The sequence below is a fragment of the Silurus meridionalis genome, chromosome 28 (assembly GCF_014805685.1).
Source record: "Silurus meridionalis isolate SWU-2019-XX chromosome 28, ASM1480568v1, whole genome shotgun sequence".
Lineage (NCBI taxonomy): Eukaryota > Metazoa > Chordata > Actinopteri > Siluriformes > Siluridae > Silurus > Silurus meridionalis.
The window spans coordinates 6,166,425-6,194,377 of record NC_060911.1 but is presented as its reverse complement, the minus strand read 5'-3'; the positions used below and the strand labels follow the sequence as shown (position 1 = coordinate 6,194,377).

The following is a 27,953-nucleotide window of genomic DNA, read 5'->3' as shown; positions in this document are numbered from 1 at the left end:
GATAAGACTCGGTTTCCCATGATGCTATGCGATCGCGGAAGTTAAAAAGGGAGAAAGGAAGGGCGCATGCGCGGACACCGGAGCGAGCTCACGCTGACAGAAGGCGCTGCTTTGACATGATACGACAAGGGGGTGAAACTGGGAGACGATAACCAGTATTTAGTTTTAATTATTACATTGTTTCCCCCTTAATGAGGCGAGCTTCCTTTTCGGGGTGAAGGTAAACAGATTTTATCTTTTATTTTATGTGTATAAATGTATTAAGGTGTCTCTTACCGGCCGTTCTCCCTACCAATCAGGAACAATCATTAGTCTAATCTCAGACAGACATTTAGTGGTTTGTTTATAATAAATAACGCGCTGTGAAGTGTGTGATTGAGGAGAAAAAGGGACCCAGTACAGTATGGAAGTGTGTGTTATCCTGCGGTACATTTAGATTGGACCTGCTGATGGTGATTCCTCACACTGCACCTGCTTGTTTTGTCGGTTAAACAAAACGATCTCGAGTGAGAGACCGGTCCGATCTGGTCTGATAATTGGCTTAATGGATCCTAGTTACACTGCTTGGCTCCAAATGTCTCTCACGCACGTTTTATATATACTGTGTATATATAATATATATCAGAGATGGCAAAAGTACATATATATTTCACTCAAGTAGAAATACAGATACTTGTGTTTTAAAAAGACTTTGGTAAAAGTTAAACAAGTTTGAGCTCTGACATGTACTTAAGTAAAAAGTAGCCAATGCTACCACGTTTTAGTGTCATGCTGAACCTCACATCATATTAATACAAAATTTGATATTGTGTTAATCTAATGAATGTATTCTGAACATCCACCATATAGAAAAAATGATCAGGTGTATAGGAATGTGTCTGTTCTCTGTCATGTTTACATCACTGACTCCCTCTGTCTCATCCACATCAACTCCATCCTTCTTGTTGCCCTCTGCCTACATGAGAGCCAGACAATGAAAAAGCAGAGTAATGACAAGAAATAGGTTTACGGGCTAAAAACGGCGTGCAACGAGAAGAAAAAATATTGATCGTGTCACTCATGACATTCTTTCATCAGAATGATGAGGTAGTCACCTGGAATGTTTTCCAGTCAATAGCTACTGTACAGATCCACATCATGGCAAGAAACACTCAGTTGAGGAAAGAGAAAAGAGCATTATTTTTAGAAAATCCAACCAAAAAAACAAACCCAAGTGCAGTTTTCAAAACCATCAAATGCTATGATAAAACCAGCTCTCATGAGGACTAGCCCACAAAAGAAAAAACAAGAGCTACCTCTGCTGCAGAGGATAAGATTAGTAGAACTACCAGCCTCAAAAGCTGCCAATTTGCATAAATGCTCGTCAGACATGACTATCAACAGTACATTCACCCCAAACACATCTCTAGGTTATATAAGAGCTATTGGTTCAAGAAGGAGAGAGATGGAGAACTGCATCAGGTAAGATGGTTTGAAATGAGTTGGACCAGAGAGTGAAGGAAAAGCAGCCAACATGCACTCAATCCCTCTGGCAACTCCTCAAGATTGTTGGAAAACCATTCTAGGTAACTACTTCAAGAGGTCGACTTAGAGAATGCTAATAGTGTGCAAAGCTCTCATCAAAGCAGAGGATGGCTTTGAAATAGAAAACAAATTTTGGGTTGTTTAACACATTTTTTGTTAATTACATAATTCCATATGTGTTTTTTCCTGGTTTTGATGCCTTCAATAATAATACAAATAATACCAAATAATAAAAAAAGCACTGAAGGAGAAGGTGTGTCCAAACCTTTGTTCATGTACATACGTGAGGTGACGTGATATTTCAGTTTATTTATTTATTTTATGTAAAGACATTTCTAGAATTCTGTTTTCACTTTGTCATTATGGAGTACTGAGTGTAATGATAACTGATTAATGAGAAGAAGAAAAAAACATTTTTGGAGACAAACTGAAGAAAAGTAAAGAGGGTCTGAAAACTTCCCGAATGCACTGTACATATACGGTGGCACAATCCTACAAATTTTACTTTCAACATGGACATTTTCCCTGAGTGTCCAACAACCCACGGTTATCAAACACATCTGACAAACAAACTGAGTTTCAACTGAAACCTAATTATGTTTTTAATATAAGTAAATAAATAAAAATGAAAAAAATCAGTACAGTACTGTAAACATTGTGTGTTTAATGCGGAGATAAAGTTCATCTTTATAGCCGGTAACTAAATTTATGATGTTGATGAGCATGTAACCTCTGTCCCATTCACTGGGTGCGAGATTACAAAAAAATATAAATATATTCAAATAAATTTAGAATAATAGATTATTATAATAATAGAACAATTTGAAAGAAATTTAATTGTTTCACGCTTTCATATCTTTTACTTTGTTTTATATTGATTTCCCAGGAGCAAACTCTTCTTCTATACTTGAATATAATACAAATAATCGGAAATTTTTTTTTGAATAGTTGCATAATAATAATAATAATAACAATAATAATAATAATAATTATAATAGAATAATAGACAAAATATCTTTTTACTACTCAGAAATTCTCGTTTTCTGATTTAAAATTAATGAACGTTTTTGCCTTTGTGTTTTAATGCTCATAATAACGTGTCCCTTTTTTTTTCTCTCTCCACCCCCCACCCCACTAACCCCACCCCACTTTTTTTCACTTTCTTATATTCCTACTCATTTACTTTCTATCCAGACACACATCCCATGTCACATCAGAATCCGTAATTTACCTCATATTAGAATAGCTAGGTATCTTCCCACAGGTTCTCCATCACAGGAAGATTATCTTCCAGGACCAAACAATTTTTGAGAAATAGATAAAAAATATCCCGTTTCCTGACATTCCCACGCACTGTTATGCATTTTTCCGTTAGAAAATTCCTCCTGACACCAGTCAATTCCAAATAGTTCACTAGTGAATGTATGGCGCACTTTATTCAAAGCATTCCTACCACTTGATAACACTCTCAATTGAGAATCCGAGTTAATACCAGATACATGTTCTCTGTCTCACACCGCTATAGTTTTTAATGCTAAGACCCTAACTCACTGTGCCTCTCTGGAGACTGGTTCACTTGTAAGTCCTAACCCTCAGCTCTATCAGCCGATCCAGAGCACACAAAGATTTAAGGCGATAGACACCTAGCGTCTATCGATTCAAACGCCGATTCAATGGCGACGTGTCGCACAGTCCCTGTTCTCACCCTCACCGTTAGCTGAGATTCGAAAGCTCATTGATTTCCATCCAGACAGTCACCCTGGCGGATCCCCAGCAGCCCCGGGAAACCATGGCGTCCTCGGTGCGTTTCACTGTGACGCCGACCAAAGCCGAGGACGTCCCAGGCCTGTCGGATGCATCGCCCGACACGGGCTCACGAGAAAGTGCTCGAGTCCGCTTCGGCTCACGAGAGAGCGTCGACAACAGCGAAGAAACGCCAGACCGAAGCCACACAGAACACGGTAGGGAGAAAAATGGTCAGGTTTGTAACTATGTTTCAGTAACATACTGTATGTTCTTTCACAGTGACCTGTAGTGCATTTCAGTACAGAATTTATTCGACAGATCCTGTGATGGAACACATTCACCATGATGTGGTCAAGATGAAAATGTGCAGTAATGTAGTGCATGAAGGCTCACTGGTGTTGTAGGTACCACCATGGGGAATAAGAGAATACACTGATCAGCCATAACATTATGACCACCTGCCTAATATTGTGTTGGTCCCCCTTTTGCTGCCAAAACAATCCTGACCTGTCGAGCATTAACAGCATGAACTTCTTCAGCGGTTTGAGCTACAGGAGCTTGTCTATTGGATTGGACCACCACGGTCCAGCCTTCGCTCCCCAAGTGCATCAGTGAGCCTCGGACCGCCCACGACCCTGTCTCCGGCTCACCACTGTTCCTTCCTTGGAGCACTTTTGATAGGATCTGACTACTGCAGACTGGGAACATCAAACAAGAGCTGCAGTTTTGGAGATGCTCTGACCCAGTCGTCTAGACGTCACACTGTCAAACTTAAATCTACGCTCGCCCATTTTTCCTGCTTCGAACACGTCAAATTTGAGGACAAATTGTTCACTTGCTGCCTAATAAATAATCTCCCACTAACAGGTGCCATGATGAAGAGTAAACAGTGTTAATCACTTCACCTGTAAGTGGTCATAAAGTTATGCTGATCGGTGTACCTTGTGGACGAATGGTGTTCATTTTTCAAAAATGGATCAGTAGCTTGTTTTAGTGAACACCTTATTTACAGTTTGTTGGGGGTTTTTTTACTTTTTAATTTTTCAACTCCTGTTTTTGATAAACAGTGAAGGGATTTTTGCTTTATTTCACTTTATTTGCTTTATTTGCTTTAAGACACTAGAAATTGGTGTGGGACCAAACACAAAAAAAACAAAACAGATTTTCCAGAAATCCATATCCATGTGTACAGCAAAGAGTTCTCTGTGAGCTCTGTTTATTGTGTATCGCCTCAATTGTCTGCATCGCGGAAAGCAAGCCAGACAACGCAAGTGTTTACAGTTTGGCCAACGTTTAGCTTACGGTTTCAGTCAGGAAATTCAGCAGTTCTGGATTTCTGCAACATGAAACCGTGACAGTTTTTCTCGACATAAATATAATTTGACTTGCACACAGCTAGAATGACTAGATGTTGAAATGTTTTGTTTGTGTTATATTAGTCATATTCCTGTTAAAGTCTCACACAGCACAGCTGGTTCCCTGGTAATTAGTTTATTCGTCGTCTCAAAGGAACATTCGGAATTAGGTTTTGTGAATTTATTTTTTATTTTTTATTTTTTTCCAAATTCAAAACATCGCTACCTCCTTGTTTGTGTAAAATTACGCAAAAAGTTCTTTCGAATGATTCGATTTGTGTAAATCAGATTTGACTCAATTTGTGACTCGATCGTTCGCAATCTATCTACACCTCTCCTTTACATTAGTAAGTTGTCAATTTGACGACACGTTTGTGCTGTAACCGTTGTACCGCATGTGCCGATTTAATAACAGTAATAAAAGTTTGACTGCGTCGCACCGGAGAACACGAACATTCAGTGTTGCGCAATACACACTGACTTTTAAACCTGAATTCCTGTAGCTGTCACTTATCTGTGTTTTATTTATTTATTTATATATATATAAGTTAAAAACTGTCGTCGTTTCATCATAGTTGTCCAGCTGAGACAGAACATGCAGTGACTTAAAACAGGAAGCTTTAAAGGAAAAAAAGCTGACCCTGAATTCTGAAAACACTTTTGTCAGAGCACCACCAGATTGTTCCCACGCAACCAAATCTCTCTTTATTTCTAAATATAGATGATGTCTAAACACAGCAGAGCATTGGCAATGGGGAAAACAGGGAGTTGGAAGGACAGAAGCGGAGGCGTATTAATATCCCAGCTTGAGTGCGTTTCGTTTCGCATTTCTTATTGTTAATTACCGACCGGCGCCGTTTAAACCGGCCGTGAACGTTCTCGAAAAACAAAATCGATACACGCCGTTCTTATTTGTGTGCACTACAAATCCCTTCAGTAAAACCGTTGACATCAGTCGAACGATTGAGATTGTTATGTAACCACTTAATTGATTAGTGAAACTAAGGATGTTTGCAAACTGATCTTTTTAAAAATCACTCACTCCGACTTGCCTCTTTTTAAAAAGCAGCCTGGAGTTTGTTGGCGTGTATAAATGGCAGCAGAGCAACAAAATCTGATTTTAAGTGCCAGCAATTTGAACTTAATGACCAGACGTTGTTTAGTTTAGTGCCTAAAACATGACTCAGTCAGTTTCCTCTTTTCAGACAAACAAATTATTCCTGTATTGATTTTTTGGTAGGAACCCTCTGGCTGTCCTTTACAGACACCAAGGGGGTCTCTGGGCTCTATTTTGAGAACCATGGCCCTCTTTGTTTGCCTCTGTCTCTGGCTGTTTTTTAGTGGAAGGTAACAAAAGAAGCAGGTGCTCATCCAGAGAATCTGCAAGAAACCTAGAACATATAGTGCCTGTGAAAAGTTTGGAAACACATTGACTTTTATGATTTTTGACAGACTCTCTTGTAAAACCTGAGGTGTTCTTCACTAGTTGGATTTTTCTTTCCGACCTTGTGATCCAGTTCATCCCAGAGCAGTTCAGTAGGTATTTAGGTACGATGAGTGGGCAGGATTTTCCATGATGGATCGCACTCAAGGCGACCATTTGCTCTCTAAACAAGTTGGTTGCAATTATCTGCAGTCCAGATTGAATCGCACGGTGTCGAATAGGGCTGTTTATTGACCAGAATCAGGGTTGTGATGATATTTTGCGATACTGTAACTGTTCCTGTGCTTTTTAACACTTTGAACATATTTCCCACCCGAAAATAAATAAATAAACATACAAACCTGTCTGCACAAGTCAGTCAACGCTGCTATTACGTCCGGCGGAAGTTATACAGATTGTTTTTACAGCAGTACCCCCAGGAAACAGGTGGATATGAACGCTAACAGTACTGACGTGCCTTTATGCTAGCACTTCCCGTCACTGATTAAGTTCAGAGAGAGAAGACGACTGCTATCTATCTATACACCGATACAGTATCGGCAAAATAAATATCGCGATACTCACACGTATCGATATTTTCTTACACCGCTAGTGTTTGAGTAGGGGTAGTAGGGTTGCCATGTTGGTTCAGGATTCCTTTCACCTGGAATAAGTTTCCAACAATCCCTGCTCCAAAACAACCTCAAACCATTAAACTGCCACCTCCATGTTTGACTGTGGATGTGATTCAGTCTGCTAACATCTTCTCTCCTGTTCTTACATAAGTTCTTCTTTTAGAGCCAAAAATGTTCAATTTGGGCTCATCTGCCCACAGAACTTTTTTTCCAGTCCAATTCTTGGGTGTTTTTGCCTTTTTCCTAGTTTGTAAATGCACCTAAGGAACATGCAGGTGTCTCAAAAACGATAAACACTGTGTTTACAAACGTTTTGACCGGCGCTGTAGCGCTGCAGGTAAATGCTCAGCAGCACATCAGTGCCCATGAACAGGGGTAATTTTGTTTTTTTTGTTTTGTTTTGTTTTGGCCACACTTTCAAAAAAAAAAAAAGCCGTGTATTCATTCGAGCACAAAAACAACAGATTGCTGGGAATGTGTACTTGGAGTTTTTAACGTCCAGCAGCTTTACAGAATTTAACAGTTAAGGTGAACGATGTGTATTTATCCCTGATGAGCAGCCGTGACGACTGTGGCGAGGAAAAACTCCCTTAGATGTTATGATGAAGAAACCTTGAGAGGAACCAGACTCAAAAGGGGAACCCATCCTCATTTGGGTGACATCAAGAGTGTGATTATAGTCTTTAAACAATACAGAACACTGGAGAGTGAGAACTAACATGAGCACTGGAGTGTAAGATTATGAGTGATGTTCTTTCTACAGTCTTTTACAGTCATTTGAGGTTATGGAACCAGGAGCTACTGAGCAAATCATAAAATAGCTCAACATTTGAGATCAAAACACTACAGGACAAAATGCTGTGTTCGAAGGAGGATTTATAAATGCGTCTTTCTCTGTTTTCAAAAACACGGCAACGGAGTGAATAGAAAGAGAAAACATGAACCAAAGCCGCATTTTTGAGGCGATATTAATTTTGCGAGCCGTATCTGTATCAGAGAGCGTTTTTTTTTCTGCAGCAGGCCTTTTGCGCCAGCAGAAACAATTGGCTCCATACCAAAGCTTGTCGTCTAGCGCAATCAGCAAAAAAAAAAAAATCCACTCCTTAAATATTAACAAACCATTTTTGGGGAAATAAATATATGGCATACTTTTATTAGCAAATTTCTGTATTTGTGTAAAATGTTAGCGCAATATATTGTTTCTTAATTGTTTGTATTTATTGCGATACAAAAAAAAAAAAAGACTAGAAAACAGACCATGAGCTATTATTCTATTAGACGAGTCTAGTTTATAGTTTCTGTGTACTGTGTAGGAAACATCCGTGTTTTCTAACAAACGAATTGCTTAATACAGTATTAACGAATAAATGTATGGTATGAATATGTAATAAATATAGAAAATCGATGTCCATTTGTGATCATCTTTAAAAAAAAAAAAAAATCTGAATGCCCTTTTTTTTTTTTTTTTTTTAAGAAATGAGGCAGTTTGTATTCCATGGCCTCAAAGCCATACAAATCTCCTGAGAATTTTTTTGTTGTTGTTGTTGTTTGCTTGACCGCACATAGCGGTACACACAAACACACACGCATACCGAGGATTGAGTCGATTATTAGCAGAAAACTGGTTGCAGACAGGGTACAGAGAATTCGATGTAGTTTGGATTTTCGATGTGCATATGGAGTGATTAGGGTGTGTGTGTGTGGGTGTGGAAGGGAAGTGAGAGCATTAATGCTGACACAGACGCTGAGCCTGGTGAAACCGAAGTGCGACAGCCACTGCAGTGTCTCTCTTGCGCGCACACACCCAGAAACAGAGCTTCCTGTAGGCCCACAGAAAAATCCTCCATCACATTTATCATCACACATTTCTAATCTCTCTCTCTCTCTCTCTCTCTCTCTCTCTCTCTCTCTCTCTCTCTCCCACTTCTGCTTTTCATACAGATGGAAATTCAAAGATCTCCAATGTGTACATCAATAACAGTCACACCGTTGACGACGATGATTTCTATGACAGAAACCTGGCGCTGTTCGAGGTATGTGTCACATATCTTTACTCCAGTACTGTAATTACAGTAAGCCCCAACCCTTTCATACCACTAGCAAAGACCTATACTAGTTATACACATTATACCATTTATTAATTGAATTATTACATACACATGGACAAAAATATTGGGACACTACTTTATCTTGCCATACACGGTTCTTCTCCAAACTGTTACCACAAAGCTGGAGGCACACAATTGTACAGGACTTGCACTAGATGCGCTAACCTGTTACATCCAGCTCTGGTTTTGTGCTGGTTTGGAGAGGAAGATCTTGAGTGGCCTGCTATGTAGCTCTGATCTCTGACACCTTTTTGGGATGAATCGGAACGCCGACTGCACCCCAGGTCACTTCACCTCACCTCACCTAATCTACATCAGTACCTGAGTTTTGAAGTTATGAAGTGTTATGAAGTGCAACTTTTGTGGCTGATGAGCACAAATTTCCACAAGCACACTTCATAATCTAGTGGAACATCTTCCCAGAAGAGTGGAGGGAATTATAAGAGCAAATTGGGAATGAATGTGGAATGCGATGCTCAAAAACAACATAGTATACTAATGACCGGGTGTCCGCAAACTTTTGCCAATATAGTGTTTGTATTAAAATTGTAATTTTTTATTGCAGAATCAGTAGGACCTTTATTTTTTTCGAAGCTTATAAAAAGAATTGCGTGGAAAACCGCCACTAAAATAAAACATTTTTAAAAACAGACAGAAAAAACAGAAAAAATCAACAAAATGGAAAGAAAATTAAAAATTCAAACGTTTGATGATCCACAGCCCGGTACCGGTCCTGGTGGCTGGGAACTCCTGCATTTTCAACGGTTTCAACTGTAATGTCGTTCAGTGTGGTGGATCATAGACCACTTTATTGTGTGTTTATCGATTTACCCATAAATACAAACCTTTTTGTATTTTTCATATTCGACCCTGTACTTATCAACAGTTTATGAACTAAAAACCGGTTCTCGAGTGTGATCTCAGATTCTTGGAGCAACTTAGAGCCATTAATACATTTAACAGAATTCATTAGTGCAGGATGGGTATGGATTTGTGTTGTTATGGTAAATTTTTTGTACAGGATATAAAGTGAGTGCTTTTGTTACTCAGGGCACTGAGCCAAAGTAGAGCTGCATTTAGCGCAATGCTTTTAACAAAGCGTTTTTATCTGTTTTGTGGCACTTTCAGTTAATTAAAGGCAGTAAAGTGATTCACTCTCCCTTTTCTTTGTCTCTCTGTTTTACTCTGTAGGAAGAGATGGACACTCGCCCGAAGGTTTCCTCACTTCTCTCACGTCTGGTCAACTACACAAACATCACACAAGGTGCCCGAGAGCATGAGGAGGCCGAAAGCATCGGAGAGAAGCGGAAATCTATCAAAGTATGTGTATACTCTTTACACACATGACATGATGATGCCGGTCCATGATTTTCGCCCTGTCATGCTCAGGTGGTAGTTTATATTAGTTAGGCAGCTGATTGAGGTCCCTGAAATGAGCAGATGTACTCATTGTTCCCTGATAGCCAAGTACAAAACAGGGCCCAAAATACACTATCCAGGCATATCAATATGAAATGATATCATTATGAGCAGTGAAGTGAAGAACACTGATTATCTTTTCATCATGGCACCTGTTAGTGAGTGTTATTTATTAGGCAGCAAGTGAACATTTTGTCCCCAAAGCAGGAAAAATGGACAAACGTAAGGATTTGAGCGAGTTTGACAAATTGTGACGTCTAGACGACTGGGTCAGAGCATCTCCAAAACTGCAGCTCTTGTGGGATGTTCCTGGTCTGCAGTGGTCAGAATCTATTAAAAGTGCTCCAAGGATGGAACAGTGCTGAACCGGCGACAGGGTCGTGGGCGGCCGAGGTTCATTGATGCATGTGGGGAGCGAAGGCTGGTCCGTGTGGTCTGATTCAACAGACAAGCTCCTGTTGCTCAAACTGCTTCAGAAGTTCATGCTGTTGATGCTCGACAGTGAAACTGTTTTGGCAGCAAAAGGGGGACCAACACAATATTAGGCAGGTGGTCATAATGTAATGCCTGATCGGGGTATGGGGACACATGACTATCACTCCCATGAGAAGCTATTGCAAAAACATGGGCATTAACATGGAGTTAGACCCACTTCGCTGCTTTAACTGCTTGTAAAACTTCCACTACATTTTGGAGCTTGGATGTCTAGGGATTTGTGTTCCTTTAGTTATAAGTAAATTTAGTGCAGTCAGTGCACTGGTATCACTTGAGAAGAACTGGTGCACAGTCAGTCTTTCAGTTTAATCCCAAATGTATTTAATTCTTGCATGCCAGCTTTGGAAAACCGTCCTTATGGACCTTGCTTTGTGCATGATGTCATGATGTCATGACTATTGTTTGCTTCCAAATGTGTGGCAAATTTTTTTTTGGGGAGAACCACATATGGGCAGTGATGATCATAGAGTGTAACTAGTGGATCTATTTGTTAGAAGATATTTAATAAGGCAGTCAAGTGATGTGAGGACAGAACACAGCTTGTTGCTTGTTTACGGTATTATATTCCGTTAGATTAAGACTCAATAATAAATCGACCCATCGCTGATGATTTGGTAAATAATGCGCTTGAACTTGAAGTTAAAATAATTCCCTTTTACTACGCATCGATACGTTTGTACTGTACCCATCGCTGTGTTATATATAACTGAATGTATCTTTTATGTATGACCCCACAGTCTCCTCAGATGGGCACTTTCATGGGCGTATACTTGCCTTGCCTGCAAAATATATTCGGTGTTATCCTCTTCCTCCGACTCACATGGGTCGTGGGCACGGCCGGAGTTCTGCAGGCTTTGTGTATCGTCTTCATCTGCTGTTGTTGTGTGAGTTAAAGCCATTCAGTACTTATTTACTAGCTGTAGTAAATGGACAACGGACATTTAGGTACTTTAAGTGCTTAGATTTGTCACTACGTCCAAAAATAAAGTACAGGTTGATTATTAACTTCCTGCTGTAATCTTTCTCTTGCTTCCCTCTGTTAGACCATGCTGACTGCTATTTCAATGAGTGCTATTGCCACTAATGGAGTGGTACCAGGTACGTAGGCACTCCCAGTAATTATTAGTTCTCACCTGTACCAATATACTGTGGAGATGGATTGAAAACTGTACATTATTACCATTGTGGTATTATAATAACGAACCTGCTTTTGAATTCAATCCTTTTTTTTGTTTTTGTTTTTTCCAAAACAATACAAGGTTACTAGCCGTCCAGTAAATAAGGGGAGCAGAGTAGTACTAATGTTTGTAGGTCATAACAGTTGACATTGTACATTTACTTTTGCCTGTGCGCATGACAGCGAGATAAGAATTGTGCTGTTTTGAAAGTCTTACATGAAGTACTTCCTCAAAAGAAATGTAGCTCTTCGAGTGAGTGTTACCAAAATGCATCTAGCTCTATTACGAGCTTCATCTATGATTAATAAGGATGAACCATAGATTTTTTATTTATATAGTATTGGTTAAAAAAATTTATTTTACTTACTAAGTCCAAATAGGAGGACAGGAGTAAACAATACAAAGGCTGTAAATCAAAATCAAGATGCTTAATAGCAAAATGTTAATGGACAATGAGAAAATAAGGACAGGAATTGAAAAAGATCTATCCACATTTGTCATCCAGATAAACCAAAATTGGGTCGGATTTTCAAGCATATTGTAGCAGAGAAAATAAACCGAATGCTGTGTTGGACTTTCAAAGCTGACATTATATTGGCCATATTATAAATCATATTTAAATCCTAAGTAAGATAATTAAGACAAATCTTTAATGGATTTTCTAGCATACTGGTCAAGTGCCCTACTGTGCTGCACAGTCCTGTGCCTCCAGCCATCTGACCAGAAATGCAAAACAGTGACATTTTAAAAACGATAGAAGTGATTAGTACTATTTGTAATTATGCATGTAATCTCAGCTCAACACTGGACTCTAACTGGAGTTTTTGTGATTCCCAATGTTCATATGTTTCTGCTGGTTAGTAGCTATGGAGTTGGACAATAATTTTAGGTAGAACATTAGAACCAGGAACCATTCGAATCTATTAGAAGTAGAACATTAGAACATTAGAATCCTGTAGAACCAGGTGTATTAGTAAACTGGTATCCAAATGCCTACAGCCTCTGATATATGTTAAAATGTGTTAAAAAACGTATGTGGCTAGTAGGACCTCTTAGAGCAGCACCTAACCAGAGTGTTCCTTTTTCTACCATGTACTCAGGTAGCACATCATATCACTTGTACAGAATAACAGTAGATGGAACTAACATAGAGATACTAACGTCCTTTCTCTGTATGTCTGTCACCTTTATGTGTTTTTGTCTATTTGTGTGTCTGTCTGTCTCTCTTCTTAGCCGGGGGTTCATATTTTATGATCTCACGATCGTTGGGCCCAGAGTTTGGAGGTGCAGTTGGTTTGTGTTTTTACCTCGGTACCACCTTCGCTGGGTCCATGTACATCCTTGGAGCCGTCGAAATCTTGCTGGTGCGGGTTTCTTCCTCACACTTAATAACATTCAGATTAATGTTCAAGGTAGCATTATGACTTATGTGCCGATAATCAGTTCACAGCACAGTATTTTTTTCAGTCGTTTCCTCATTCCATCTCTTGGCTAAACAGCGCTATGAAAAAACCTTTAACAGTTAGGACATTTCTGGATTCCTGAGGAACAAATTAATTTTATTTAAAATATAATATGATATGAAACTGATATTGGCACGTCTGATAATTAATTCATTACATTTTTATTTTAATTGTATAGCGATTTTTCTTCTATTATCTGTTGACAATTTGTCATTAACATGTCCGTGTATTTTTCATCCCCTCTCTTTTTCTGTCTCGCAGATGTATATAGCGCCATCAGCTGCCATCTTTTACTCCCATCAGCCCGAGGGCGAAGCGGCAGCTATGTTAAACAACATGCGTGTGTACGGCTCCATCTTCTTGGTGTTGATGTCACTTCTGGTGTTTGTGGGAGTCAAATACGTGAACAAGTTGGCGTCGCTCTTTTTGGCCTGCGTCATCATCTCTATCGTCTCCATCTATACCGGTGCTCTGGTCTCTGCCTTCAGTCCACCTTCCTTCCCGTGAGTGCCGGCTGACAGACTTATAATAATCAGTGAGCAATGTGATATTGAGGTATAATCCTGTTATCATGAGCAGGTCCAAATATAGCTATTAAACTAAAGATAGTACAGTGAACCCGAGATAATTCGCGGTTCAGAACTCGGGAAATTCGCAGGTTCTCATTTGGAACCTGACTAACAGCAAGTTGCGGATTATGTTAAGATTCGCGGGAATCCGCAGCGGCACCGAATGTTCAGGAACGTTAGGAATCACATTTTAAACTATGTTTTCACTAACAAATTTCATAAAAACGTTTAAAACACATTATTGTATTAAATTGACAATGTTTAGATTGCGGGGGTGCGTCCAAATTCCGCAGAATTTCGGGTCTTAGAACTTAACCCCCCTGATTGTTCAGGTGTACCACTGTATTTGGACCTGTGACAAGATTAGATGGTTTAATTTGAGCCTGATATCTCGGCCACATCCTTATCATGGCAGGTAATCCCTCAATTCTGTGCACCTGATGAGTTTTTTTTTAACTCCATTATTTAAATAATTACTTAATTATTGTTACACCACTATTCCATTATGGAACAGTAAATGGTGGTTTTCCTAAAAACATGTTCCGTCTGGGTTTGTTTACTTGATTTACATAAGATCGTATGCAAATGAAACATCAGTGGCAAGTATAATGATTTTTATGGTAAATACGGTCTCATAGCAACCCACTTTGACTAACTTGTGCTTGTGTTCATGGAAGTCATTTGTGGCTTTAAGTTGCCCTGTCTATCTGTCATGTCTCCCTTCAGAGTGTGCATGCTGGGAAACCGGAGCATCTCTAGACACGAGCTTCATGACGACCTGTGCGCGAAAACCATCCTGATCGAATCTAAAATCAACATTAACGAAAGCTTCAATGGCACAGAAGCCCCTCCTATTTCCCAATTAATCGAGAAGACGACCGATCTATGGTTGCGTTTTTGTAATTCGTCCAAGCCGAACTCAGCGTGTGATGAGTATTTCACTCATAACAACGTCACTGAAATCGAAGGCATACCGGGACTCGCTAGTGGAGTGATAGCAGGTATAAAACACTACCATGTGTGACCGATTATGCTCACATTATACCATTACACCATTGTCGATCTGGTATAAGAGGAATAAAACACTTGCTGTCATAGGAAGATAATCAACTTTCGAGTGGTCACTTTGTGTCACACAACACTGTCGTAAATTGTAATAGCAAACCCACAAGAGCTTTATTTTCAGGAAGAAAATCAAGGTACATTTTAAATATTAAAAGAAGAAAGAAGCGAAACATATTGAAATGTGTTCAGAGCAAAGGGCTTTAAATTGATGCATCGCATTGATCTCCTATGTATTTAATAAACATACATTTTTATAGAAATTCTGAGGATGGACATTTTAAAGAAGTCTTTCCAGAAAGTTGACTTTACCCTCTCTGTGACAAGACATTACCCATGAGAAACCCAAGGTTCCTCCAACTCTTTTGGATAGTGGGAATAATAATAATAATGATAATAATACTTCACGTATTCAGTAAAGATATTAAACTGGACACTATTTTGCATTCAGCAGAGTGTGTAAGTGTGTATAAACAGTGCTGATTGTCTTCTCTCCTTCTAGAGAACATTTGGAGTTCATACCATAGTAAAGGAGATCTTCTGGAGCGAGGGTCAAACCCCACCCCCAGCTCGGCCTCTACATACTCCAGCCACCACCTTCCATATGTTTTTGTTGATATCACCACATGCTTTACACTGTTGGTGGGAATCTTCTTCCCGTCTGTGACAGGTGCACACCTCTCGCTTTGTAAAACATCACAATAGTTATAATTTTTTATATTCATTATTTTAAAGGTATACATTTTTCTACTTCTCTCTCTCTCTCTGTCTTTTACAGGTATCATGGCCGGCTCAAATCGGTCAGGGGATCTAAAGGACGCTCAGCGCTCTATTCCAATTGGAACTATACTAGCTATTGTCACCACCTCCCTCGTCTGTATCCTTAAACACACGGTTGATCACACGTGTATTCTGGTTCACATCAATAGTTTGAGATATTTTTGCGTTATTGAGATATTTTCCTGAGTAAGAGGGCAGATCTGAGCAGCGTGGTGCTGTTTGGGGCCTGCGTGGAGGGGGTGCTTCTCCGAGACAAGTAAGCTTTCTGTACAACCCTTTTTTAATTTCACAACAAATTATTATAACACCAATTCCAAAAAGGTTGGGACACTGGGTAAAATGGAAATAAAAACAGAATGCAATGGATTTGCAAATCTCAAAATTAAGTTAATTGACAACAGGTCAGTAAGATGATAAGATATAAATAATCAGGAGTAAACATGGGTAGAAATGTATCAATCTGTAAAACACAAATTTCAGAATCATGTTCCTCAACATGAAATTGCAAAACAGTTGAATATCTCATCATTTACAATACATAATAAAGTTAAAGTTTCAAAGAATCTTGAAAAAATCTCTGTGCACAAGGGACAAGGGTGAAAATTCAATACTGGATGCCCGTGATCTTCGGACCCTCAGGTGGTATTGCATTTAAAACAGTCATGATTCTGTAAAAAAAAATCACTGAATGGGCTCATTAACACGTCTTTAGAAATCATTGTCTGTGAACACAGTTTGAAATGTCATCCACAAATGCTGGTTAAATCTCTATCATGCAAAGAAAAAGGCATGCGTGAACATGATCCAGAAATGCCGCCATCCTCTCTGGGACAAAGCTCATTTAAAATGTATTGGAATTTTTTTTCTTTTTGGAAACCATGGACACTACGTCCTCCGGACTAAAGAGGAGAGGGACCGTCTGGCTTGTTAATCAGCGTTCAAAAAGCTGCATCTGTGGAGTGGGCAGCTTGCACATTTGAAAAAAAAGGCTTCATCAATGCTGAATCGTATATATACAGTTTTTAGCAACAAAAGCTTTAATCTAGAAAATGTACTTTTCAGGGACGGCCTGACATAATTAAGTAAGACGATGCTTACTGCATACTGCATCTATTACACTAGCATGACTTTGCTGTGGAAGAGTCCAGGTTCTGAATTGAATTGCATTTAAAAACATTTAGCGCATCATGAAACAAAAAATACAACAAAGGACACCCAGAACTGTTAAGCAGCTAGAATCCTGTGCCAGACACATATGGAACTACATTCCTCTTTCAAAACTTCAGGAACTGGTCTCCTCAGTTCCCAGATGTATACAGACAGGAGAAGTGATTTTACATAGTGGTAAATATGGCCCTGTCTCAAATTTTTTGGGACCTGTTGCAGTTATCAAATTCAACCTTATTTTGACCTTATTTTTATCCTTAATGTAGTATATATCTTCTATGTTAAAATCAGGTTTATTGTGTATTTACATTTTACAAAGTGTCCCAATTTTTTGGTATTGGGGTTTTATTATTATATTCATCAATCCATCCATCCCATAACATTTTATTCTACCTTGTTTTTATAATTTAGATGCTTTTTAATTCACCTCTTCTACTACTTATCCATCTGTTCATCCATGCATTCACCTGTCCATCAATTCCACCTGTACAATCAAATTTAGTTCAGTTTAGTTTTTTCCATCCATCCATCCATCCATCCATCCATCCATCCATCCATCCATCCATTCACAGCTGTAATTTAATTTTTTATGTTGTTTTCTCCATGCAGGTTTGGAGACTCTGTGAAAGGGAACTTGGTTGTAGGCACACTCGCTTGGCCTTCTCCATGGGTCATTGTGATTGGCTCTTTTTTCTCGACATGTGGCGCAGGCCTTCAGTCACTGACTGGCGCTCCAAGATTGCTCCAGGCCATAGCTAAAGATAACATCGTCCCGTTCCTCAGAGTAGGTTCTGTGTGTTGAATCTGTCACTCCGATAAAGTTGGCCATAATAATTTTATAATGATATTAGAGCATGATTGATTTAGTTTATTGTGGGTCTTTTTTGTTTATTTATTTTATTTTTCATTTATTTGTATTTATATTTTAAAATGGTGCACTCTGGAGTGTAGTAACTTTAGAACGTATGCACTGGAGTTAAGGTGAATAGTTGCACATGCTGAACAGATTCGAAGCCCTGAACTGGATGATTAACATTATTACAATATTACAGGTTCTTTCTGTGGGAATTATTGTATTAATGGTGGAAATGACTCTCTTTCTGCAGGTGTTTGGTCACGGTAAAGCTAACGGAGAGCCTACATGGGCTCTGCTGCTGACTGCCTTCATCGCTGAACTGGGCATCCTCATCGCTTCGCTGGATTTGGTCGCCCCTATTCTGTCCATGTACGTATGAATTCATGTGCGGAAATACACACAGAATACACACAGGTTTGTGAAGGCAAGACATGATGCTCTCGTTTATCATTCACAATTACACTGCTTTGCTGCTGAATCATCTACTGAAAATCAACTGAAAATGAGAAGGTTCTCTATTTTTCTGCAGCAGCAGCTCTGAGTAGTACTAACTGTAATTCAAATCTCGTTTATAGTGACACATTAGCGCATAAACGGCGCATTATTATAAGGAACAATTCAAAAATTGCTCTAGTGTAGGCACTTAAAAGTAAAAGCTCTTACATTTTATTCTCCAGGACAGAGGACTTTGATCTTTTTTCAATACTCATCACAATGTTGCTCTTTGTAATAGCGATATTTCAGAAAAACCTGTCACTTCACAAACAGTCTAATGGTGAACATTTGAACTCATAATTGACTTTTCTGTCTCTGTGTAGGTTTTTCCTGATGTGTTATCTGTTTGTGAATTTGGCATGTGCTCTTCAGACTTTGCTGAGAACCCCTAACTGGAGACCTCGTTTTTCCTATTATCACTGGTACACACACACACCTGCATATAAACGCACACAGACACAAACACACATTTTCTCTCTCCCCATGGTTTGCTGTTGTGACCTCTTAAAAGTGTCTCTTTTTTCTCTCGCAGGACGCTCTCATTTTTAGGGATGGTCATCTGCCTGGCGCTAATGTTTATTTCATCATGGTACTACGCAATCGCTGCCATGGTGATCGCCGGCATGATTTATAAGTACATTGAGTATCACGGGTACGTTGCCATGAGAACCAGAATTCTGGCTTGTGGTTATGCATTCGGCAAGAGCTAGAAAAAAAAAAACTCAGAGAAAAAAAGAAAAAATCTATTCAGAAAAATGACAAAAAGTGATAAATCCTTTTATTCTATGGCACATTATATATTATACTGTGATAGCTAATGTATGTTTCGTAGCCTTCTGTAGCACTCTGTAAATTCTATTTCCATTCTACACTTTATATGTGTTCCTGTGTGTGTGTCTGTGTGTGTGTGAAGGGCTGAAAAAGAGTGGGGGGATGGAATTAGAGGTCTCTCTCTGAGTGCAGCTCGTTTCGCCCTGCTTAGACTCGAGGAGGGGCAACCACACACCAAGAACTGGAGGTATATACTGTGAAACACAAAGATCAAAAAATAAAATACTTTTTTTCGAGTACAAATGCATTCTTACTCTTGCTTTATGTGTGTGTTAAGGCCTCAGCTGCTGGTCTTGCTGAAGCTAGATGAAGACGCTCATGTTAAGTCCCCACGCCTACTGACTTTTGCCTCTCAGCTGAAGGCTGGAAAAGGTTTAACCATCGTGGGCACTGTCATCAGCGGAAACTTCCTTTACACTTACGGGGAATCACTCGCTGCAGAACAGGTTCTGCCTTCATTTTGTTCCACCTCTTTCTCCAAATATTCCTATATACACCAATCAGGCATAAATCTTTGGCTACTGATCAGCCATAACATTATGACCACCTACCTGTTGGTCCTGCTGTCTCGGCCTCACATGACCCTGTCGACCGGTTCACCTCTGTTCCTTCTTCGGAGCATTTTTGATAGATTCTGACCACTGGAGACTGGGAACATCCTACAAGAACTGCAGTTTTGGAGACGCTCTGACCCAGTCATCTAGACGTCACAATATGGCCCTCGTCATACTCGCGTAGATCCTTACGCTCGCCCATTTTTCCTGCTTCTAACACATCAACTTTGAGGACAAAATGTTCACTTGCTGCCTGATATGATGAACAGATAATCAGTGTTAATCACTTCAACCGCTCATAATGTTATAATCTCATAATGTTATGCCTGATTGGTAAATTTTCATTTTATTACTTATCCATCCATTTATTTGTCCAGTTCCCTATTAAATATATAGTAAATATAGTAAAAGTTATGAACATGTAGCAAATATTTTAGTCATGGCTTTGAGAAAGAAACAGCAATACGGAGATACAGTAAATAGTGTTATTGAAGCATTGAAGATTGCACACAAAATGTTTATTTATTTATTGTAAAGCAAAAATGTTGCTTTACTGAAATATTAGCATCCTGTCCTAAAGAAATTTTCCCTGCAATCATTTTTGTCCTTGATAGATACATTTGTTAAAAAAAAAAATCTCTTTGTCCTTTTAACTGTAAGATGTTTCTTTGCTTTTAAAATTTCAGATTCATCCCACATGTCTCTTACTGTTTTTTCCCCTTCTATATTGTCTCAGACACTGAAGCACCTGATGGAGAAAGAGCGGGTGAAAGGATTTGTGCAGTGTATCGTGGCCCAGAAGCCTCGCGAAGGCATCAGCCACATGATCCAGTCAAGCGGCCTGGGCGGCATGCAGCCGAACACGGTGGTTATGGGTTGGCCACACGCCTGGAGACAAAGTGAAGATCCGCAAAGTTGGAAGACCTTCATCAGTGAGTGACAAAAAAACGAGAGCTCGCATACTGTAGATGGCAGTTACCAAAATTCAACCAAATCATTTCAACCTATGAAAGAAATATCAGTAATAATGCTTTGTTGGGGGATCAGTAGGATCTGAGAAACAGGCGGTCTCTATCTGAGGGCCTGCTTATAAAATAGAAATCCTGGTACAAATTGTGAATAATGTCAAAGCAGTGGTGTAAATGAGACAGAGTCAGTCAAGTGGAAATGAATGCTATGTTCATTAATTTCACTTTCGATGATAATCATATTTGTTCTGTGGTTGCAGTTTTTGTTGATTTTTAATTACTGCTTACACGAATGATGAAAAACGTTACTATAGTAAATTATAGTGCAAATAGTAAGTCATTAATAAATGGTAGGTCTCATTTAAGAAAACAAAAGATCCAGATACCACATCAATCTCTATAAGCAACCCCATAATGTCGGTAATACAATGCCACTTGATGTGAATGTAAAGAAAAAAGAAAACATTTACATATACATAATATCTGACAATAGGAAGATGGAAAGTTATCATATTCTGGAACAACACTGCCCCCTACCTGAAGGCAGTATATTATCTGTGCATCTTAGTTTGTTTTTATCTAAATATGTACTGAATGTACTCTCTGCTTTACAGACACTGTGCGCTTGACGACCGCAGCCCACCTGGCTCTTCTAGTGCCCAAAAACATCTCACTCTTTCCCACAAACAGTGAACCGTATACAGAGGGTTACATCGATGTGTGGTGGATCGTACATGATGGAGGCATGCTCATGCTCTTGCCTTTCCTCCTGCGGCAACACAAGGTGACAGAGAATGTGTACAACCTAATAAACAGTACCGAGTTTCATATATTTTTTTAAGCTCGTATTAATAGTGTGTGTGTGTGTGTGTGTGTGTAAGATAGGTTTGGCGTAAATGCGGGATGCGCATCTTCACGGTGGCTCAGATGGAAGATAACTCCATTCAGATGAAAAAGGACCTGGCTACCTTCCTCTACCACCTGCGTATAGAGGCTGAAGTCGAGGTTGTAGAGATGGTAAGAAGAGAGAGAGGGTTTTAGTGTAGTATAATAATATAATCACTCATTTTTATAACTGTATTATAACTATAGTTATAGTTAGGTCTATACTTTTTGAAGACATTGTAATGTTTGCTTTATTTTTAACTAGCTTGTTTTGCTATATATATATATATATATATATATATATATATATATATATATATATATATATATATATATATATATATATTTATAAAAATGGTCTGATAAAATTAGCACCATTAACGCTTTAATTTTGACATACCATTAAAAGTAAAAGTGCTCCCTTGCCTTCAAATGTACTTAAGTATCCAAAGTACTATGATTTATTATGGCTATAATGTTCCTATTATCATTTTTGTCACAAGACTCTTTGTATAATTAAATCAGTGTATGTGAAAAGACTTTAATGTCACTCTCAGCACACCGATTTATTAATAGAATGATATTAATGAGTTAAACACTGATTGATAGCTATTAGCATCATCATTAGCCCAAAACCTTCTGTTCAACGAAATCTCGCAAATGAGGCCACGGGTGTTGTGGCAAGTTTGAGTCAGGAGTTTCTTCCATTATTTATTCATTTTAAAATGTTCTGCTTGCTGGTGAACTGAATGTCCGTGATAAGTAGATACCTTCAAGCGGCAATCAAAACAAGTTCAAAACGGAGCGAGCACTCGACCCTGATTGGTGGCTCTATGACGGATTTCGCGAAATGTAGTTGAATAAAAAGTACGATATTTAAATTTAAAATGTAGTGAACTTAAAGTAACAGTCTCTCCAAAATGGAAATACTTCAGTCAAATACAGATACGTGAAAAAACTGCTTAAGTACAGTAACGATTTACATGTACTTTGTTATGTCCCCCACTGAAAGTGTAAATCTATGTGTACTGTATATCCAGAAAAGTTGGGACACTGCGTAAAATTGTAAATAAAAACAGACTGTAATGTTTTGCAAATCTCATAAATACATTTTCTGATATTCTCATTTACTTGAAACAGCACACCCAAGTGAAACGCAATGAAATGAAGAGACGAGTATTGGGAATAATTGAAATCCTATTCATGGACAAAAATATAATAAAACGTAAGTCAGAGATTCTGAAGAAGTGAAGATCTTGCTTGGCCTGATAGTTTTTCAATAATTAATACTGAAGACATCCAAACTATGAAAGAGTTTTGTCTTCAGTATTAACAAACATTTTTGAAAATAAAACACTGAAGGAAAAGGTGTGAGCAAACTAATGATTGCTAATGTGAATCGGCTGTTTCTGAGGGTGGAAAACTTATCCTCTGCAGCAGAGGTAGCTCTCGGTCTTACTTTCCTGGGATGGCCCTCATGTTGATTTAGTTTAATGCTGTTTTTTGCTGTGTTATTAATCTACTAAATATACTTCCATAATATACAAATTCTACTCTATATGTCTCTCTGTCCATTTTGTCTCTTTTTCTCAGCATGACAGTGATATCAGTGCATATACATATGAAAGAACTCTGATGATGGAACAGCGATCTCAGATGCTCCGCCAGATGCGCCTCTCCAAATCAGACCGAGACAGAGAGGTGTGATTAACTCCCTTCACCAAACATTTTTAGAGGTTTTAGTGTTTAATACGAGCTGATGAGTATGCTGCTATGTGCTTTTTAAATTAGTTTAATTAAAACTTTTGTTTTATATGTTTTTCATGAAGCTTAAGTCTGTGTGTAGGATCTTCAGATAGGGTTTGTGTTTTAGACCAGTAGTCCCCAACCCCCTGGACATGGACCGGCACCGGTGGGTCAATTGGTACCGGGCCACACAGAAAGAATACATAACTTACATTATTTACGTTTTATTTATTATCTGTTTCTGAACGGTTTTATTTTGGAAAATTACCGGATTCTCTCCGCCACATCTGTCTATAACTCACTCTTGATGCATGTCATGATGCCTCGGTCACATGTCTTACCTTCATCCGCTACCTTCTTAAAGGGGCTGCTCCAGCCGTAATACATTACCGCAAAATTCAAACCCCCAAGCAACAAAATGAACAAAAAACAACACCGTGGATTCACGTTTATTATTAGATTTAGAAAATACCAGTTTTTATGCCCGTCGTATCATTTTATTTTGTTGTATTTATCCACCACAACTTAAAGGCCGGTCCGTGAAAATATTGTCCGACATTAAACCGGTCCGTGGCACAAAAAAGGTTGGGGACCTCTGTTTTAAATGTTGTTATCATGCAGAGCGAAGACTATCGACTGCAGCCTCGTAGTTCAGAAAGAAGCAATAAAAAAGAAGACAGAGAAATTAAATTGAGGGCAAGACAGGGAGAATAAGGCAGAGTGTATCGGAGTGAATGGCAGGTATAACTACAGTAGAGGAGAAATGATGAAAAGTTCAGTTTTATTTGTATAAAACTCTTAATTAGGGACACTGTCTCAAAGCAGCTTTATAAGGATAAAGGTTATGAAGTTTAAAATGTATACGTTTAGTGCCTGTAAGTTTGTCTGGATGTGTCTAAGTGATTATATTTTTACTTTAAAACCAAGATTAGATTTCATTTGTGTGTGTGTGTGTGTGTGTGTGTGTGTGTGTGTGTGTGTGTGTGTGTGTGTATGTATGTGTGTATGTGTATGTGTGTAGGCACAGCTGGTAAAGGATAGGAACTCAATGCTGCGCCTGACAAGCATCGGCTCGGACGACGACGACGACACAGACGGAGCTGGTGGGACAGAAAAAGTGGGCGGAGCCTCGGAATACAGACGTGTCCACATGACCTGGACTAAAGATAAGGCCCTGGAATTGCGTGCACAAGCACACTTTCCCTCCGGCTGCAGCACCCCTGAGGGCTTTAGAGACATGCTCAGTATTCGACCGTAAGTCTCACACACATTTACACCCAGACGTCCATCTCCATCTTCATTTCATTTTATCGTCCATCTAATCGTTCATATTCTCAGTAAATGCTTATGGTACAAACATCTATCCAAGCACACATACACCCAATTATTCATCCATTTGTGTGTGTCTAGTAATCTGTACCTATTCAAGCACTCATTCATTTACACACACATCTCTATCATATAGCATTTCCCCTCCGTTCATTAACACCAAACTCTGCTTCTGCCACAAAGTTACAACTGCTTTCGATTACACATGGAAACGGTGCAGCATCAAGCTGATGGAATCCCATTGGTCTCCTCTAAATCCAAATAAAAGCCTATAGGGAGAACTGAACAGGGATTGAAGAGTTTTATGCAGAATCGTTAAGCACAATAATGACGCCTTAATAATGATGAGGTTGTACTTCAAGTTCAAACTACCAAAGTCAATAATGGTGCACTTCTAGACCTCCATCACGCTGCCACTGCTAAAGACAAAGGCAGATTACAGCCTGCCATACCCTTTGCTGAGAAGGTGATTGGCTGCCACACCTCTACAGGACATGGACACTTCCAGGACTCTGATGTGGCTTGTATCCCCTCAGTTTTATAGTTTAGATATTTGACATTATTTGATATATTTGATAGCACCTGCACACCATGACACATTCCTTGTAAAAGTCGTTCATGATACTCAGCAATAAAACTGATTCTGGTCATGTTTTTGTACGTGTTTGGAATTCTCAATGACGTTTAAGATCAATTTTGAATGCGTACGATTTTTATCACTCCTGCAGGGATCATTCCAACGTGCGGCGCATGCACACGGCCGTGAAACTCAACGAGGTCATCGTAAATAAATCTCACGATGCCCGGCTGGTCCTGCTCAACATGCCAGGACCACCCAGGAACCCAGATGGTGATGAAAACTGTATCCTTTATCTCTTAAAAAAAAAAAAAGTTAAACGTATTTGTCTTATAATCAGGTTTTATTAGTGACGGTTATATTCATCAATTCGCATCGGTGCCTCGGCATAAAAGTTAAAAAAGGGTTGGCATCTGTATCCTGATGCAATGTTTTTTTTTTACATACCGAATTATTTATATATAATTATTAGTAGAACAATATTTGTGACCGATATTTGATATGTGGATTGATTTCTCTCAGCACCGCTTCTGCTACGTGAATATGACTCATCACAACACTACGGAGCCCGAGGCCTGAGAGTCACATAGAATACAGATTAACATGACAGAGGTAGAGCTGCGTCTTCCTGGAGACAGAACAGGAAAATAACGTCTGGTTTAATGTAATCTTTTTTTTCTTTTTTTTTTGCGCTACAACGGCCTGTTTGTGAGAGGGTTACAAGTGAGAAATCAGAAGGCACTTAAATCATATATATATCATATGAATCATATAGATAGATAGATAGATAGATAGATAGATAGATAGATAGATAGATAGATAGATAGATAGATAGATAGATAGATAGATAGATAGATAGATAGATAGATAGATAGATAGATAGATAGATAGATAGATAGATAGATAGGTCAAGTCATGTCAAGTTTATTTCTATAGCGCTTTTTACAACAGACATTGTCTCAAAGCAGCTTTACAGAATTTAACAGTTAAGGTGAATGGTGTGTATTTTTCCCTGATGAGCAGCCATGGCGACTGTGGCAAGAAAAAACTCCCTTAGATGTTATGAGGAAGAAACCTTTAGAGGAACCAGACTCAAAAGGGAACACATCCTCATTTGGGTGACATCAAGAGTTTGAACATAAATCTTTCAACAATACAGAACACTGGAGAGTGAGAACTAGGATGGATGGATGGATGGATGGATGGATGGATGGATGGATGGATGGATGGATGGATGGATGGATGGATGGATGGATGGATGGATGGATGGATGGATGGATGGATGGATGGATGGATGGATGGATGGATGGATGGATGGATGGATGGATATGTTATAGAGCAGTGGACAGATTATTATTATTTCCTATTCATGTGTTACATATTTATAAGACAAATAAATATATTTTTATAAGTAGGAATTGAATAAAAATATGTGACGACATTTTAAAAAAATTCAACATTTTAATGAAGGATTGTTTTATTTATTGTCGCTTTCTCTCTGCTCAATTCTGATTGGTCACGATCTAGTGACAGTGCCTTAATTAGTAACCGATTAATGAATGGACTTACAGTTTAATTACTTGCTGTGATGATGATCCCTGACTGAAAAAACAGATATGGAGTTTCTGGAGGTTCTGACCGAAGGCCTGGAGCGTGTCCTGTTGGTCAGGGGTGGAGGAAGTGAGGTCATCACCATTTATTCTTGATTGCCATCGAAAGTAATTTAACTGACGATTAAATGAACTGTTAAGCAGAAGGCGGCACGACTGATGCATCACCGGCTTTGTCTCAATCATGCTCCGCCTACTCCATCAAGCCCCACTCACCATCCACATCAGGCTGTGCTCACCAGCACCAATTCTTTATTTCCAATGGCTATGAGTGTGTGTAGAAGCGCTAGGATTCGAACCAACTGAAGAGCAGCGCACACACACACAAACACACATTACACATATATTAAACAGTGGGACAGTGAGTGTGTTCCATGGATTGACTCAGGGGTTGTTCTAGTAGATGGACCTTGAATGTGTGTTTGTGTGTGTGTGTGTGTGTGTGTGTGTGTGTGTGTGTGTGTGTGTGTGTGTGGTATTGTTAGGACAGTTTTTTCTGTGTTCCAGCTTGAATGAATATTGTGAAGGCATTGTTTCAGCTTTGTGTTTGTATTCGATGTGGGATGAAGGTGTGACAATTCAGAGATGAGTTTTTTCGAGCAATATGACGCAGGCATCGTTGCACATTTTGTCAGTGTTTCAGCATGCTATTTTAATGTTGTTTATTAATGTGCTTGCATGTTATCGTGGATGGACAAGAGATCCATTTTAGGGCCCTTTAATTTTTATTATTATTATTATAATTATTATTTTCTTGAAAAAACTACAATGTTTTGTCCAGAATTTCCAATAAAATTCCTGCGCTCTTTTTTATTCTGTCCCTAGTAGGATGATTGCTGAAATGCTTGAGCCTGACTAGCAGGGAAACACACGCTGAAGACATGTTTCATTCTGGCCACTAGGTGTCACTATTGGGTTGTTTTAATGAGATCGACACACTCGTAAAGATTGTATTTGTGCTCATTGCTCTCCTTTTGACCTCCGTGAAGATCATCTGCTCCAAGCAGAGTTTTCGGAGTGTTTTAAAGCAAAACATTGTTCTTTTGCAAATAATGTTTTTCATGTGCAGAGATGCCACACGTCTTTTTTTCTCTTTTACTTTCAACATTTACATTGCATTCATATTTCAGAATAAAATGGTTGATGAGACGGAAATAAACTGATTTTGAAAGAAATTT

General features: G+C 38.9%; 1 protein-coding gene across 2 annotated transcripts; it reads left to right on the top strand.

Moving 5' to 3' along the window:
• The first annotated feature begins 59 nt into the window (after positions 1-59).
• Positions 60-27,950, top strand: LOC124381368 (solute carrier family 12 member 6-like). Of its 2 annotated transcripts, none has more exons than XM_046842948.1 (25): positions 60-220; positions 2,719-3,485; positions 8,625-8,716; positions 9,983-10,111; positions 11,443-11,589; positions 11,749-11,803; positions 13,117-13,247; positions 13,608-13,849; positions 14,642-14,916; positions 15,480-15,647; positions 15,756-15,854; positions 15,956-16,013; positions 17,534-17,708; positions 18,031-18,149; positions 18,599-18,697; positions 18,808-18,927; positions 19,189-19,293; positions 19,384-19,552; positions 20,397-20,592; positions 21,243-21,412; positions 21,514-21,645; positions 23,107-23,214; positions 24,287-24,513; positions 25,317-25,450; positions 26,780-27,950. In XM_046842948.1, the coding sequence occupies exons 2-25, from the start codon at positions 3,314-3,316 to the stop codon at positions 26,869-26,871; spliced, it is 3,414 nt and encodes a 1,137-aa protein (XP_046698904.1). In that variant the 5' UTR covers positions 60-220; positions 2,719-3,313; the 3' UTR covers positions 26,872-27,950. The 2 variants fall into 2 exon arrangements, with proteins under 2 accessions (XP_046698904.1, XP_046698903.1); XM_046842947.1 differs by having other exon boundaries at positions 61-220; positions 24,281-24,513.
• Positions 27,951-27,953: the final 3 nt, after the last annotated feature.